The 17,029-nt window shown below is 43.3% G+C and overlaps 1 protein-coding gene across 3 annotated transcripts; it reads left to right on the top strand.

Annotated features, from left to right (window-relative positions):
* Window positions 1-10,578: 10,578 nt before the first annotated feature.
* Window positions 10,579-16,643, top strand: LOC115105648 (zinc finger protein 711-like). Of its 3 annotated transcripts, XM_029627895.1 has the most exons (9): window positions 10,579-10,765; window positions 11,521-11,584; window positions 12,072-12,166; window positions 12,272-12,718; window positions 13,600-13,758; window positions 13,859-13,996; window positions 14,132-14,266; window positions 14,425-14,568; window positions 14,670-16,643. In XM_029627895.1, the coding sequence occupies exons 3-9, from the start codon at window positions 12,088-12,090 to the stop codon at window positions 15,845-15,847; spliced, it is 2,280 nt and encodes a 759-aa protein (XP_029483755.1). In that variant the 5' UTR covers window positions 10,579-10,765; window positions 11,521-11,584; window positions 12,072-12,087; the 3' UTR covers window positions 15,848-16,643. The 3 variants fall into 3 exon arrangements, with proteins under 3 accessions (XP_029483755.1, XP_029483754.1, XP_029483757.1); XM_029627894.1 differs by lacking the exon at window positions 11,521-11,584; XM_029627897.1 differs by lacking the exon at window positions 11,521-11,584 and having other exon boundaries at window positions 12,076-12,166.
* The last annotated feature ends 386 nt before the right edge of the window (window positions 16,644-17,029 follow it).

The raw sequence follows: 17,029 nt of genomic DNA on the forward strand, positions 1-17,029 counted from the left end.
TACCTGGCATGATGACTCCTTGCTGTTCTCCAGTCCACCTGGCCGTGCTGCTGCCCCAGTTTCAACTGTTCTGCCTGCGGCTATGGAACCCTGACCTGTTCACCGGACGTGCTACCTGCCCCAGACCTGCTGTTTTCAACTCTCTAGAGACTAGAGGTCTACCGATTAATCGGAATGGCCGATTAATTAGGGACGATTTCAATTTTTCATAACAATTGGAAATCGGTATTTTTGGACACCGATTTTGCCTGCTTTTCAAAATATATTTTTTCACAACTTTATTTAACGAGGCAAGTCAGTTAAGAACACATTCTTTTTTTCAATGACGGCCCATGAACGGTGGGTTAACTGCCTTGTTCAGGGGCAGAACGACAGATTTTTACCTTGTCAGCTCAGGGATTCAATCTTGCAACATTACGGTTAACTAGTCCAACGCTCTAACCACCTGCCTCACGAGGAGCCTGCCTGTTACGCCAAGAAGCCAAGGTAAGTTGCTAGCTAGCATTAAACTTATCTTATAAAAAAACAATCAATCAATCATAATCACTAGTTATAACTACACATGGTTGATGATATTACTAGCATTACCAGCGTGTCCTGCGTTGCATATAATCAATGCGGTGCGCATACGCGAAAAAGGACTGTCGTTGCTCCAACGTGTACCTAACCATAAACATCAATGCCTTTCTTAAAATCAATACACAGAAGTATATATATTTTAAACCTGCATATTTAGCTAAAAGAAAGGTTAGCAGGCAATATTAACCAGGTGAAATTGTGTCACTTCTCTTGTGTTCATTGCACGCAGAGTCAGGGTATATGCAACCGTTTGGGCCTCCTGGTTCATTGCGAACTAATTTGCCAGAATTTTACGTAATATGACATAACATTGAAGGTTGTGCACTGTAACAGCAATATTTAGACTTAGGGATGCCATCCATTAGATAAAATACGGAACGGTTCCGTATTTCACTGAAAGAATAAACGTTTTGTTTTCGAAATGATAGTTTCCGGATTTGAAAATATTAATGACCTAAGGCTCGTATTTCTGTGTGTTATTATGTTATAATTAAGTCTATGATTTGATAGAGCAGTTTGACTGAGCGATGGTAGGCACCAGCAGGCTCGTAAGCATTCATTCAAACAGCACTTTCGTGCGTTTTGCCATCAGCTTTTCGCAATGCTTCAAGCATTGCGCTGTTTATGACTTCAAGCCTATCAACTCCCGAGATTAGGCTGGTGTAACCGATGTGAAATGGCTAGCTAGTTAGCGGGGTGCACGCTAATAGCGTTTCAAACGTCACTCGCTCTGAGACTTGCAGAGCAAGGGGAAAAACTACTCCATGGGTAACGCTGCTTCGAGGGTGGCTGTTGTCGATGTGTTCCTGGTTCGAGCCCGGGTAGCGGCGAGGAGAGGGATGGAAGCTATACTGTTACACTGGCAATACTAAAGTGCCTATAAGAACATCCAATAGTCAAAGGTATATGAAATACAACTGGTATAGAGAGAAATAGTCCTATAATTCCTATAATAACTACAACCTAAAACTTCTTACCTGGGAATATTGAAGACTCATGTTAAAAGGAACCACATGTTCTCATGTTTTGAGCAAGGAACTTAAACTTTAGCTTTCTTACATGGCACATATTGCACATTTGCATTATTCACACCAAATTGAACATGTTTCATTATTTATTTGAGGCTAAATTGATTTTATTGATGTATTATATTAAGTTAAAATAAGTGTTCATTCAGTATTGTTGTAATTGTCATTATTACAAATAAATAAATAAAAATCGTCCGATTTAATCGGTATCGGCGTTGAAAAATCATAGTCGGTCGACCTCTCTACTAGAGACAGCAGGAGCGGTAGAGATACTCTTAATGATCGGCTATGAAAAGCCAACTGACATTTACTCCTGAGGTGCTGACCTGTTGCACCCTCGACAACTACTGTGATTATTATTATTTCACCATTGTTACGAATCCCTTTTGGCCCGACAGTCTAGGGGGGATGGTAATGAGACCCGTAACATAACTCATGCAAATTATTATGGTGACAAAGTAAAAGTGTGCACGAAATAACCACAACAACAGAAATCTACCGTCAAACTCTAGGCTGAGCTGGACCCAAGGAAAGAAACAATAAGTATTCAAAAACACCCCTAAGCTAGACTAGCCTACTTTAACAACAGCTAACTAACTAACCAAAAATACAGTTGGTGGTCCGCCCAGTTCTAACTAGTGTATTTAACAAAGTTCACCTACGGGTAGTGTATGCCCATGGGCGACTTGTCTTGGTTTCCCCTTTTCCCACCAGCAAACAAACACAAACACCATAACCAAAAACAATACTCACAGGTGATGACAAAGTGCTATGGAGGTGCTTAAACAAAAGAGAGGTTAAGACAAAAAGCGAGAGTGAAACACAGAGACCTACAGACATGGCATTTACAGAGAGATTGAGCTAGAGATTGAGCTAGAGATTGCTCTAGAGCAAACAAATGATGGGGTTTTTAAACCATGGGGAAGGAACTGTGATAGGGTAGGAAGTAGGAGGAGGTGTGTCTTCTGATTGATGATTGATTGTTGACTGATTGGGGAGTGATGGTTTTCACCTGTGAGGGGAGAAGGAGAGAAAAGAAACACACAGGATACACACACACACACAGGATAACTGTATCCGTAACAACCATGTTCGTCATTTATGAACATTTGAACATATTGGCCATGTTCTGTTATAATCTCCACCCGGCACAGCCAGAAGAGGACTGGCCACCCTTCATAGCCTGGTTCCTCTCTAGGGTTCTTCCTAGGTTTTGGCCTTTCTAGGGAGTCTTTCCTAGCCACCGTGCTTCTACACCTGCATTGCTTGCTGTTTGGGGTTTTAGCCTGGGTTTCTGTACAGCACTTTGTGGCATCAGCTGATGTAAGAAGGGCTATATAAATTAATTTGATTTGATTTAACATCTTACAGACAGTAGGAAATTAAGGTCACAGTTATGAAAACTTAGGACACTAAAGGGGCCTTTCTACTGACTCTGAAAAACACCAAAAGAAAGCCGCTCAAGGTCCCTGCTCACCTGCATGTAAGTGCCTTGGGCATGCTGCAAGGAGGCATTGAGGACTGCAGATGTGGTCAGGGCAATAAATTGCAATGTCCAAACTGAGACGCCTAAGACAGCGCTACAGGGAGACAGGACGGACAGCTGATCATCCTGGCAGTGGCAGACCACGTGTAACAACACCTGCACAGGATCGGTACATCCGAACATCATACCTGTGGGACAGGTACAGGATGGCAACAACAACTGCCCGAGTTACACCATGAACGCACAATCCCTCCATCAGTGCTCAGACTGTCCGCAATAGGCTGAGAGAGGTTGAACTGAGGGCTTGTAGGCCTGTTGTAAGGCAGGTCCTCACCATACCTCACCGGCAACAACGTCGCCTATGGGCACAAACCCATCGTCGCTGGACCAGACAGGACTGGCAAAGAGTGCTCTTCACTGACGAGTCGCGGTTTTGTCTCACCAGGGGTGATGGTCACATTCGCGTTTATCGTCGAAGGACTGAGCATTACACCGAGGCCTGTACTATGAAGCGGGATCGATTTGGAGGTGGAGGGTCCGTCATGGTCTGGGGCTATGTGTCACAGCATCATCGGACTGAGCTTTTTATCATTGCAGGTAATCTCAACGCTGTGCGTTACAGGGAAGACATCCTCCTCCCTCATGTGGTACCCTTCCTGCAGGCTCATCCTGACATGACCCTCCAGCATGACAATTCCACCAGCCATACTGCTCGTTCTGTGCGTGATTTCCTGCAAGACGGGAATGTCAGTGTTTTGCCATGGCCAGCAAAGAGCACAAATCTCAATTCCTTTGAATACGTCTAGGACCTGTTGGATCGGAGGGTGAGGGCTAGGGCCATTCCCCCCCAGAAATGTCTTGGAACTTGCAGGTGCCTTGGCGGAAGAGTGGGGTAACATCTCACAGCAAGAACTGGCAAATCTGGTGCAATCCATGAGGAGGAGATGCACTGCAGTACTTAATGCAGCTGGTGACCACACCAGATACTAATTGTTACTTTTGATTTTGACCACCCCCCCTTTGTTCAGGGACACATTCAATTTCTGTTAGTCACATGTCTGTGGAACTTGTTCAGTTCATGTCCTAGTTGTTGAGTCTTATGTTCATACAAATATTTACACATGTTAAGTTTGCTGAAAATAAATGCAGTTGGCAGTGAGAGGACATTTATTTTTTTGCTGAGTGTGTGTAATATATATATATATATATATATATACTGCTCAAAAGAATAAAGGGAACACTTAAACAACACAATGTAACTCCAAGTCAATCACACTTCTGTGAAATCAAACTGTCCACTTAGGAAGCAACACTGATTGACAATAAATTTCACATGCTGTTGTGAAAATGGAATAGACAACAGGTGGAAATTATAGGCAATTAGCAAGACACCCCCAATAAAGGAGTGGTTCTGCAGGTGGGGACCACAGACCACTTCTCAGTCCCTATGCTTCCTGGCTCACTTTTGAATGCTGGCGGTGCTTTCACTCTAGTGGTAGCATGAGACGGAGTCTACAACCCACACAAGTGGCTCAGGTAGTGCAGCTCATCCAGGATGGCACATCAATGTGAGCTGTGGCAAGAAGGTTTGCTGTGTCTGTCAGCGTAGTGTCCAGAGCATGGAGGCGCTACCAGGAGACAGGCCAGTACATCAGGAGACGTGGAGGAGGCCGTAGGAGGGCAACAACCCAGCAGCAGGACCGCTACCTCCGCCTTTGTGCAAGGAGGAGCAGGAAGAGCACTGCCAGAGCCCTGCAAAATGACCTCCAGCAGGCCACAAATGTGCATGTGTCTGCTCAAACGGTCAGAAACAGACTCCATGAGGGCCCGACTTCCACAGGTGGGGGTTGTGCTTACAGCCCAACATCGTGCAAGACGTTTGGCATTTGCCAGAGAACACCAAGATTGGCAAATTCGCCACTGGTGCCCTGTGCTCATCACAGATGAAAGCAGGTTCACACTGAGCACATGTGACAGAGTCTGGAGACGCAGTGGAGAACGTTCTGCTGCCTGCAACATCCTCCAGCATGACCGGTTTGGCGGTGGGTCAGTCATGGTGTGGGGTGGCATTTCTTTGGGGGGCCGCACAGCCCTCCATGTGCTCGCCAGAGGTAGCCTGACTGCCATTAGGTACCGAGATGAGATCCTCAGACCCCTTGTGAGACCATATGCTGGTGCGGTTGGCCCTGGGTTCCTCCTAATGCAAGATAATGCTAGACTTCATGTGGCTGGAGTGTGTCAGCAGTTCCTGCAAGAGGAAGGCATTGATGCTATGGACTGGCCTGCCTGTTCCCCAGACCTGAATCCAATTGAGCACATCTGGGACATCATGTCTCGCTCCATCCACCAACGCCACGTTGCACCACAGACTGTCCAGGAGTTGGCGGATGCTTTAGTTCAGGTCTGGGAGGAGATCCCTCAGGAGACCATGCGCCACCTCATCAGGAGCATGCCCAGGCGTTGTAGGGAGGTCATACAGGCACGTGGAGGCCACACACACTACTGAGCCTCATTTTGACTTGTTTTAAAGACATTACATCAAAGTTGGATTAGCCTGTAGTGTGATTTTCCACTTTAATTTTGAGTGTGACTCCAAATCCAGACCTCCATGGGTTGATAACTTTGATTTCCATAAGTTTTGTGTGATTTTGTTGTCAGCACATTCAACTATGTAATGAAAAAAGTATTCAATAAGAATATTTCATTCATTCAGATCTAGGATGTGTTATTTTAGTGTTCCCTTTGTTTTTTGAGCAGTGTATATATAGCTTAGGGTATGTTGTTGAGATGTAGATAAGCAAGCTATATTAATAAATCTAGATGGTTAAAACCCCTTCATATCCTTAACTTGGTCATTTAAAAACGTCTAGATGTGGTGGTTTTATTAGCGGTCACGACCATCTGATCTGCTAGGCCAGAACAGTAAGGGTTCATGGTCGACTATGATGAGTGACTGTGTGTGATCTGACCTATGATGGCTAACAAGTCATTACTCATCACTTATGACTGCAGGTGTCACCAAGTCGGCTCCTCAGATTTTCTTTGGTTTTCTTCAGAAGCAGCTTGTCAGACTCTTTAATCCACAATAGAACCTGGCACTTTAAAGCCATCCAAGCGCGCTATTGAGTCTCTCCTGCTGCAAGTCTGGGTCAGTACACAAGAGTGTAGTGGATTCATACAGTGGCTCTACATTTCGAGAGTTGTTTTGGACTTTGATAATATTGGGATTACTTGATGTCACTTTTAGATACATTTGGTTTCTGAATTCAGTGTATAATTCAGCTGGAGCTTTTTATTTTTCAGTGTGGTCATCTGGTCAAGTAGTGCTGTTCAACCAGTGAAAAGTAAAGAACGCTGCAGAATTGGAGAAAGGTTTAGGCCGGACACAGGGATGGAGCAGGACATTACTGCACTGGAACTGGGAGAAGTGCGCAAGATACATGAATTAGTGCGGAGACTGGAAATTGAAAATGAAGCTCTAAGCGAGAGGCGAAGAAATATCAACAGCAACAACCAGGCTCTCTCTGGTGGGCTCATCAGCTGTCCCTCTTTGCTGTAGGAACGACAAAATGTATGTGATTTGCTGGACCCTGAACCAGCGGAGGTTAGTGGTGGAGATGGTATATCTCCATCTCCTCTTGAAACCCAGAGAGAGAAACTAGTGGGGCAGGATGTACACATATATGATGGCTGTTATGCACACTTGCCCCACAGTGACATGCTGGCTGTTCTGGAGCAGCTAGGACCTTCTGCCTGGAACTGAAATGCTGTGAGTTAAAGCATGTAACGTTTAGGTCCTTTGTTGAACAAAGGCAGCTGACATCACGAGACATCAGCTCATCAGGAGCAAGGGTGATGACCTGGTGTATTCTCATGGTGGAGGGCACCGCTTTTATCGGGCTTGGTATCATCTCCATCGCACGTTCAACATCAGCACTCTTCATAAAGAACAGCTTCACTGACGTGTTTGTCTAACGGAGGGCTTTGTAAAATCTCCTGTGCATCACTGATATCACGGCCTTTAGCCACCAACCTGTCCGCCGTTCTCTTCAACGTTCCTCCCACACCATCAGGAGCCCCTTTTCTATGGCTTGACTCCAAAAAGTTCCATGTACCAGCTTTGAATCCACGTTTGTGTAATTCTGTTGTGAAAAGCAGGAAGCTCTCTCTCATAAGGTATTATGCCCTTTTTTCTGGGTCAGCATTTTGACGTGCTCGACACTACCTTTGTCTTCTTAGAATATATACATGTATACACTGTAATCCTTGAGTAATTTAGGATCTAGAGCGACTTAAAGGAACAACTGAAGTTAAGAGCCTTGCACAACTCTCCTAACACTAGGCTACCTGCCTTACAATATTTTTTGTTCACATGGAACACATTACAGCATGTTTCATAAGTGAGTATGAACAATATATAATGTATAATATATTGAATAATTAATCTGTTTATATGCAATATTCATAAATAAAGTAAATAACTCAACTCTGTCACAGGTTTACAACCCCGTTACAATGAAACGTGGCGGGGTTGAGTGTGACGGGGGTTGGGTTTTTTGGCTCAAAATGGCCTCTGCTCCTCATGTGGTGAAAGACAGGAGACCACATCTTGTGCATGAAATTAATAGATTGTATATTTTTATGGGTTAGTAAAGTATAATTTTGACGAGTACTCGTTTTCCATCTTTATTCCATGTAACGGGGTTGAGTTGGTCAACTCAACTATCCCCAAATTACTTTAAAAAACAACAAAGTACAGATATACAAAAATGTGATTACTTGCCTGTTTCTGTACCATGATGTTGAAGATGTCACTTCCTGTTAAGGATGGCACATAAGGGTGGACTGACCATTTTTATTGTCAGTTTGTTTAGTGTGACGGAGTTGAGTGTAGACTGAGGGACAGAGCTAAATTGTGTGATTTTAATCAATAATCAGGAATTTATTTGATAAAAATACTTTCTCAACAAAAGAACACAAATATATGTTTGCATTAATGGCAAAAGTTATTAATTATGTGCACATTTTAACATACATTTCACAAGTAAAATTTAAGTGAAATGCCTGGGGGGCATGACACAATTCTCAGTTTAAAGTTTAAATTAATGCTATATTTATTTAAATTCATTATATTGGACATTTCAATGTATATACAAAATCTTTTAACATATGATTTTGGTGGCCCAATTCTCTATAAAAAGTCAGAGGGACTGAAATATTACCTGAGCCCAAGAATGACCCACATACTATACATAATTACTTTACTTGTGAAGAGGGTGTTTGACAGTGTTTTTCTTCCAAGGTTTAAGACAGGACTATTCCTCCATCCCTGCTGCTGCCACACCATTCAGGAGTGTTGGTACAACAATGCTGTCACCTTGTAATTATGGCTACAGTGATCTGGAGTTCGACAAGTATAGTCTGGAGGACACAGTCGCATACACACCTCCTCCCAGCCAGCTGCCCCACTACTGGCCCTCCCCATTGGGCCAGTCATCCAGATCCATAGCCCAGCCTGGTCACAGCAGCCAAGGCCTCCCAGTCAGGCCACCACTCAATCTAAGCTGCTTACTCGCAAGGAGCATAGGTAAAAAGAGCGCCTGAATAGAAAATCCAATTTGCCACACAAATTCACATATTGACTTTTACTTGAAAACAAAAACAAATCGACACTACCAGTTTAACATGATCTGCTGTGTGTTTGACCAATTGTATATGTGAAATGGGATTTTACCCAGATGTAGGTTGTTGTTGTAGAGGAGCTGAAAAGCAGCATGCTCAACGTGAATTTACCACCTACTTGCACCAGCCTTCACTCCCTCCAGGCAGTCAGGAACAGCCGCATCCTGGAGGCTAATGGCCAGCTCCCCACAAACCACCCCGCCTGACCCCTATCGCAGGTTGAACCAGGTCTCCACCTGGTGAGTTAGTATTTTAGTAGGGAGAGCATATACTAAACCATAATGTCTATACACACCATCATGTACATATATATTTATATTCCCGGACTATGACATTGTTTATTCTAATATTTTGGGGATTTGTGTGTATTAAGTATTACTGCACTGTTGGAGCTAGAAACTGAAGCATTTTACTGCAACTCTGCGATAACATCTGCAAAATATGTGTACACGACCAATAAAATTTGATTGCATCTCAGCAAGTGTATAGAAATCCATAGGAACTGAATTTTGTACTTGCTTTTATTTCATATATATGTGTAGGCCATAATATTTCCAAACGTATTATTACCTCCTACAGTAGGTGCGTCTTCAGTCAAGCTTAGGAGTGGTGGCCAATCTTCATTTGTCCCTGCCAAAACCTTGAGCTCCAGTGACCCTGCGACTGGAGCAGTACGCCAGTCCCCGAGAGAATCATTTCAGGCCTCTTCCATCAGAGGGCTGCAGAGACCCCAGTCCCTTAGCCCCGCTGATTTGAGGAACCCCTGTCCCAGTAAGGCCCTCTCAGTTGGAGAGTACCTGTCAAGTCATGGTCGTGTCTATGCCTCCCCTGAGAGATCCACTACCCTGATTTGGGACAGAATGGGGCAGCCTGCCAATGCACATAGGCAAAACGGTGTACTCAACATTCCTTAGTAATCTGTAACAAACTCTCACTTAAAATATTTTCACTTCATGTATTAAAGTACATTAAACAGTAGGTTTGATTTCTGTGCATTTCATTTGAGTTGTCATTTTCTTCTGCCGATCATACAGCACTGATTTATTTAGTGTGGCTTCACGATCCCTTCCACTGGAACTGGACACATCCCTCCTTTCTCAGTTATACATGCAAGGTGCTGCACAAATACATCTTAAATGATTCAAATGTTTTGATTTGACACACAAATCCACATACTTAGAACCGATACAGTATATCATTATTAACATAAAGTATCACACAGGCCTCAGTCATAAAAAAAACATCATTTTCTGCATACTACTTTTACACTGGTTTACATGTAAATGTCTTCCTCAATCATTCCAGTACCTCTGCACATTGAAATAATGGTACTGCACGACCTGTATATAAATCTGTATATATCTGCATTCATGTGTTTCATTTTTTTCTTCTCTCCATTTCACTTGTTTTATTTCTTATCTATTTTACTATATCTATTGTGCATTATAGGAAAAGAGCTCACAAGTTATGTACTGTACTGTTTTACACATACTTTATTCTGTGCATGTGACAAAAATTGTAACAATTTATACTACGTTTCAGTTGAAAACTCAGAATTTAACACTTAGAGGACAGTTACAGTATTGGGCCTAACTTCAGATAGTCATAGCAATTTGTTGCAAAGTGAGTGAGCAGTTGGAGTATACACTGCACTTCCACCTATTAGTTTGTACATACAGACATGTTTAAGATTTCTAAACTTTACAATAGTTACATGGCGTATGTCTAGTTGTAGAGACAGGGACCAGCAGTTTTGGAATAAAATATTGAAGACTGAGCGCAGTCTACTCCCCCACCGCCCCCACCCTTCCGAGCTATCAGGGAGCTACGTGATTGGTCCAGGCCTGAAAACAGCCTTAAGGATCTAGAATGTTGTACAGGCCTCTCATTTGCACCATGAGAAATATAACCTAATTTAACAAGAAGACTACGGAAAGACTGTTTGAACCCGAAAAGTGTCATTTAAAAAAGACACCAGTGACTTGGTTTGGTAAGTATGTATTACGTTTAATGCAATATGACAACGGGGCCTTGTCACGAAGGCCTACGGGCCTCCACCCCAGTCGAAAAAAGTAACAATGGTGGCTAGCTAGCCAAGCTAATTAACGGAATAGCTAGCTCGGAAATATATCGTGACTTTTGCAAGCCGATGTTCATTTGTGTTTTCTTTCAGTGCACACTTTCTAAAGTATATACACAGTTGTGGGGTTACTGCGTTTTATTTGACTAATAATATTGATTACAATAGCTGGGAATGCTATTGCTAACTAGTTAGCTCGCTAATTTAGCACAGAACAGAAAAACATTTGCAAAGCATCAGTATTGCACACTTGTTGGAGTCCTGAAAAAAAAATCATAGATTCGACGTATGCTTAAATATCATTTAGCATATTATTCATGTCTATTCATTATTTTTGCTACAGTCACCTGTGCGCTCGCGCTATACGTCATTGTTGGCGGGGTTGTGTGCCCACAATGTAAACAGAAGCCGCCATATTTATTGCGTCTGGGCGCTCTCTCTGCTGTCTGTCAGTGGGTTGTAGTAACTAGATGGAGTACAGCTACGACCGGAAGTGACTTTTCGTGGCAGGCTAGGAGAGCATTTTAGCTAACCCTTTTCCTAACCTTAACCTCATTATCATAACATGCTACGTTAATGATCCTAACCTGCTACGAAAAAGTAACTTCCTGTCATAACGGTATTTACATTTACATTTTACATTTAATATTATTCCACCCATGTAGGATAATTTACGCGGCTGTGACTAGATGCAGTACAGCTACAACCGGAAGGGACGTTTCCTTGCAGGTTAGGAGAGCATTGTAGCTAACCCTTTTCCTAACATTAACCTAATTCTCCAAACCTGACATTCTCCTAACCTCCTAACCTAATCAAGCATTATAGCTGTCTGCTTTATTTCCACAAAACAATTATTTTTCAGGATAGATAATATAATGGAAACTGATTTATCGGCTATGTGTTTTCCTTTTCTCTATTTCAAGTGTCTCCTCCCTTGCTGATGACAACAACAAAAAGCATAACACTTCACTGATGGTTTGAGAGCTCAGCATCAAATGTGAATGCTGAAATGCAATGTGTTTTTAATCTTTCAGTCTTAACATTTAGTCGTTTTTATGTCAATGTTTATTCAGCATTGATGAAGATCAGTCTGTTGATTATTTAATTGAATCAAATGTGTTGACACATTTGTATTGATTTATGCATTGACAGAGGTCCTGATTCAATTAATAAAATGAGATCAACTTAATCCTCTCCTCTTTTGTGTTTGTACCAGACAGGATACAAATAGAATGGACCGTGGTGGAGGGGTCTTGAACTTTCAGATGCAGAACTCAAAGATGCAACACACAATGATAATGCAGGATTTTGGTATGTCATCTCTATCAATTCCTCATGGCCTTTTGTTCATTTGACTGTGTCTGTGTATGTTCGATCTGATAAGATGAGTCTAACCGTTCCTCCTGACTTCCCCAGTGGCAGGTGTGGGTGGCATGGCTCACATCGACGGTGACCACATTGTGGTGTCTGTGCCAGAGGCGGTGCTGGTGTCAGATGTGGTGACTGATGAGGAGGGCATCACATTTGAGCATGACCTAGGCTCAGCGGTTGTAGAGGGGCCAGACATCTGCTGCAGTGACGACCCTGACGGCATGATCATGACTGAGTCGGTCCTGGGGGCCGAGGTGGCCATCGATGAGGTGCTGGACTCAGACCACCATCAACATGTGCTGACAGCAGAGCTCATAGAGGAATCTGACAGTGTTCCTGACCAGGTGTTTGAGATGGTCACGGAGGAGATCATGGTCTCTAACTGCAACTCAGAGACATATGTGGAGGAGATGGAAGATTCTGCAGTCACCATCGAGGAGCAGGACGATGAGGATGGGGGGAGTGTCTCTGAGGACTACCTGGTGATCTCCTGTAAGTCGCATACATCTTCTGTTCTTAGAACTACTAGCATTTCATGGTAAGGTTGTATTCGGCGCATGTGACAAATACAATTTGATTTGGTCCAAGACTGACAGAATAATTGCCTTCAATAGGATGAAACAGAGAATGTACACACCCCTACATATTTATTTGGACAGTGAAGCTTAAACGATTAATTTAGCTCTATACTCCAGCATTTTGGATTTGAGATCAAATGTTTTATGACGCGAAAGAACAGAATGTCACCTTTTATTTGAAGGTATTTTCATACATATCTGTTTTACCGTTTACAAATGAACGCACTTTATGTATCTAGTCCATTTGAAGGTGTGCTAAGTATTTGGACAAATTCACTTATAGTGTATTCAATTTAGTCTAGTTTAGTATTTGGTCCCATATTCCTAGCACGCAATGACTACATCAAGCTTGTGACTCTACAAACTTGTTGGATGCATTTGCAGTTTGCATTATTTACCATGAATTTCTATTGGGAACAACATAATCTGAAACACAACCAAAACAAACTGCAAATGCATCCAACAAGCTTGACGTGATCATTGTGTGCTAGGAATATGGAACCAAAACTCTAAACTTAAGACTAACTTGAATACACGATAAGTGAATTTGCCCAAATACTTTAGACACCTTCAAATGGGGTGACTAGATACATAAAGTGCATTCATTTGTAAAAGGTAAAACAGATATGTATGAAAATACCTTCAAATAAATGGTCACATTCTGTACTGTCGCCTCATATGAAACATTTGATCTCAAATCCAAAATGCTATATTATAGAGCCAAATTATAAGTTTTAGCTTCACTGTCTAAATAAATACGCAGGGGAGTGAACAATAATTGTGCTGTTTGTGCAGTGGATGATGTTGAGGAGAAGTTGGACATGGAGGACACGCCCCTTAAGATGGGTTCTGAGGTGATGCCTGAGGAGGATGGCTCCAAAGAGGGCGACTACGACTCTGAGTGCATCAAAGTCTACATCTTCAAGGCAGAGGCTGATGATGATGTTAACATAGGCGAGGACTGCTATTATTTGGCTTTCTGAAAGTTACGACTTATTTGAAAGGCACACCTCTGTTTAGTTTTCCTGACTTCAGACGTTTACTGTGAGTGCAGGTGGCACAGAGATTGTAGCTGAGAGTGACTTCCACAACGGTCACACAGTGCTGGAGACTGGGGGCATTGGCAAGCTGTCTCGAGAGAAGATGGTCTACATGGCAGTGAAAGACCCTTCCCAGGAGGATTCAGAGATCAGTGAGTCCCCTGAATTACCAGCACTTCCTCCAATCCCTTATACACATCAGATCATATGTCTGTCTTATTTTTTTTGTCCCAATAAGTGGTTGTAGTATTAAATATAATGACTACGTTTTGCTTGTCTCTGAGCAGACTGTGCTGAGATGGCAAATGAGGTGTACATGGAGGTGATAGTGGGAGAGGAGGATGCCCCTGCCATTCAGGACTCCCTGGAAGACTCCAGCCATAATAAGAACTTTGGCACCATAGCCTGGGCTGCAGCTTATGGTAAAGCTGACTCCTTTCCTTCATAGGCATGCATTCAGTATGCTGTAAGATAGAATTCTACATTTAGCCTTACATTTCGATTTTGTTCACATCATGATTTTTGAGTGTTGAATTGGTGAATGTGGTATATGACATAGGCTCAAAATAATTTTCTCTAGGTAACAGTCTGGACTCCAGGCTGGAGAACAAGAACAACACAGGTACACATTACCTGAAGATCAGCGACAGCCTGAGTACAAGTAGAGCTCTCAAACAGAATATCAAGAAAAAGAAGAAGGGAGAGACACGTCAGTGTCAGACAGGTATGGGGTTCTATGTTCATTAAACCATACAATTTTATAATATTAGTTTTTAGCTGTAGTCCTAACACTGCCTGGTCTTTTTCTTCCACTCTTCTCCCCAGCTGTGATCATTGGTCCAGATGGCCAACCTCTGACTGTGTATCCCTGTCACATCTGCGGGAAAAAGTTCAGATCACGAGGCTTCCTGAAAATCCACATGAAGAACCACCCGGACCACATGTTCAAGAAGAAGTACCAGTGCACAGACTGTGACTTTACCACCAACAAGAAGGTCAACTTCCACAACCACCTGGAGGGCCACAAGCTCATAGTGAAGAGTGACAGGGTACCAGAGTTCACTGAGTTCACGCGGCGTTACTGTGTGGAGAGCCCCCTCAGCTCCAACAAGCTCATCCTGCGTGACCAGGAACCCAAGCTGCACCACTGTAAGTACTGTGACTATGAGACAGCCGAGCAGGGTCTGCTCAACCGCCACCTGCTGGCTGTGCACAGCAAGAGCTTTGCCCATGTATGTGTGGAGTGTGCGAAGGGTTTCCGCCACCCCTCAGAGCTCAAGAAGCACATGAGGACCCACACAGGTGAGAAGCCTTACCACTGCCAGCACTGTGAGTTCCGCTGTGCCGACCAGTCCAACCTGAAGACCCACATAAAGAGTAAGCACGGCGCTGAGCTGCCCTTCAAGTGTGGACACTGCCCCCAGGCCTTCCCTGACGAGCGGGAGCTGCAGAGGCACATGGAGATCTTCCAGGGCCACAAGACTCACCAGTGTCCGCACTGCGAGCACAAAAGCACCAACTCCAGTGACCTGAAGCGCCACATTATCTCTGTGCACACCAAAGACTTCCCTCACAAGTGTGATGTGTGTGAAAAGGGCTTCCACCGGCCTTCGGAGCTCAAAAAACATGCAGAGACTCACAAAGGTGCCAGGCTGCACCAGTGCCGCCACTGTGACTTCAAGACGCCGGACCCGTTCATACTCAGCCGCCACATCCTGTCCGTCCACACCAAAGACTTGCCATTCAAGTGCAAGCGCTGTCGACGGGGCTTCAGGCATCAGCTGGAACTGAAGAAGCACATGAAGACCCACAGTGGACGGAAAGTGTACCAGTGCCAGTACTGTGAGTACAGCTCCGCTGACGCTTCTGGTTTCAAACGGCACGTCATATCCATCCACACCAAGGACTATCCCCACCGTTGTGACTACTGCACTAAAGGCTTCCGTAGGCCCTCTGAAAAGAGCCAGCACATTGCGCGGCATCACAAGGACATTTTAATGTAGAGTTCCACTTCACACACCCTTTCCCATATTCAGAACAATCCTATTCTCACAATCCTATTCTCACTCACTATAGAGCAGGGAAATACAATGGTTTCAATGTGGTAAAGGATGACAATTGTCACATTTTCTTACAACTTTATTAGTTATTTATTAACCTTATCCTCACATCACCATTAGTACTCAAACCTAGGGTGCTATTCAAACAAACTTCGTCAGGCAAGTCCTGAATCAGAACATTGCTGAAAGCACATTTTTTTCAGTAGTATGCTTGTGCATGCCTGGATTGTTTGAATAGCACAACACTTGTTATATGCAGTATCAGTGCTAAGATCATTTGATTTGAACTAATGCCATGTTTGATTGACTGCTGACTATTCTCATTTTGACCTTGGGATAACTGTTCTCTGACAAGTCATTGTATGATTTTTAGTACTGTTTCTGCTAGCAATAAATTGTGAAAATAATGCATTTTAAAGACCCAGTTATAATTGCAAATGTAAACAGTCGTCTGTGTCAGTTTTCTCTGTATTCAAAGGGATGGAAAGGGGATGTGGACGACTCGGCTTTGTACTCGTATGTGTCCATTATGCATTGAAATAATCGCTTGTCAGACAATCAGGGGTTTTCAATTTTTCCCATGTGTGCACTACTAAAATCATTTTGCTCAGTGCCAACAACATCATGTTCACTATCAGGACTGTCTCTCATGCATCAGACAAAATCAGTGTTATCTATTCCCATGTCTCAACTGAAATGTTAGGCGCTCCTTTAGTAAATAAAGACATCTCCTGATAAATTGTTCACCTCAACCATTCATTCACTCTTCATATGAAGTTTTTGCCATCATTCATTCAGTAACAAATAATGTAGCAGCAGGTGGATTTGTGTTAAGATGACACTGCATCAATGATGTCACTCTTGCTGCTGGTGATTCTCTGATCCACCTCTACGCAGACGACACCATTCTGTATACTTCTGGCCCTTCTTTGGACACTGTGTTAACTAACTGCCAGACGAGCTTCAATGCCATAAAACTTCCATGGCCTCCAACTGCTCTTAAATGCAAGTAAAACTAAATGCATGCTCTTCAACCGATCACTTCCCGCACCTGCCTGCCCGCCCGTCCAGCATCACAACTCTGGACGGTTCTGACTTAGAATATGTGGACAACTACAAATACCT

Source organism: Oncorhynchus nerka, linkage group LG22, assembly GCF_034236695.1.
Source record: "Oncorhynchus nerka isolate Pitt River linkage group LG22, Oner_Uvic_2.0, whole genome shotgun sequence".
Classification (NCBI taxonomy): Eukaryota; Metazoa; Chordata; class Actinopteri; order Salmoniformes; family Salmonidae; genus Oncorhynchus; species Oncorhynchus nerka.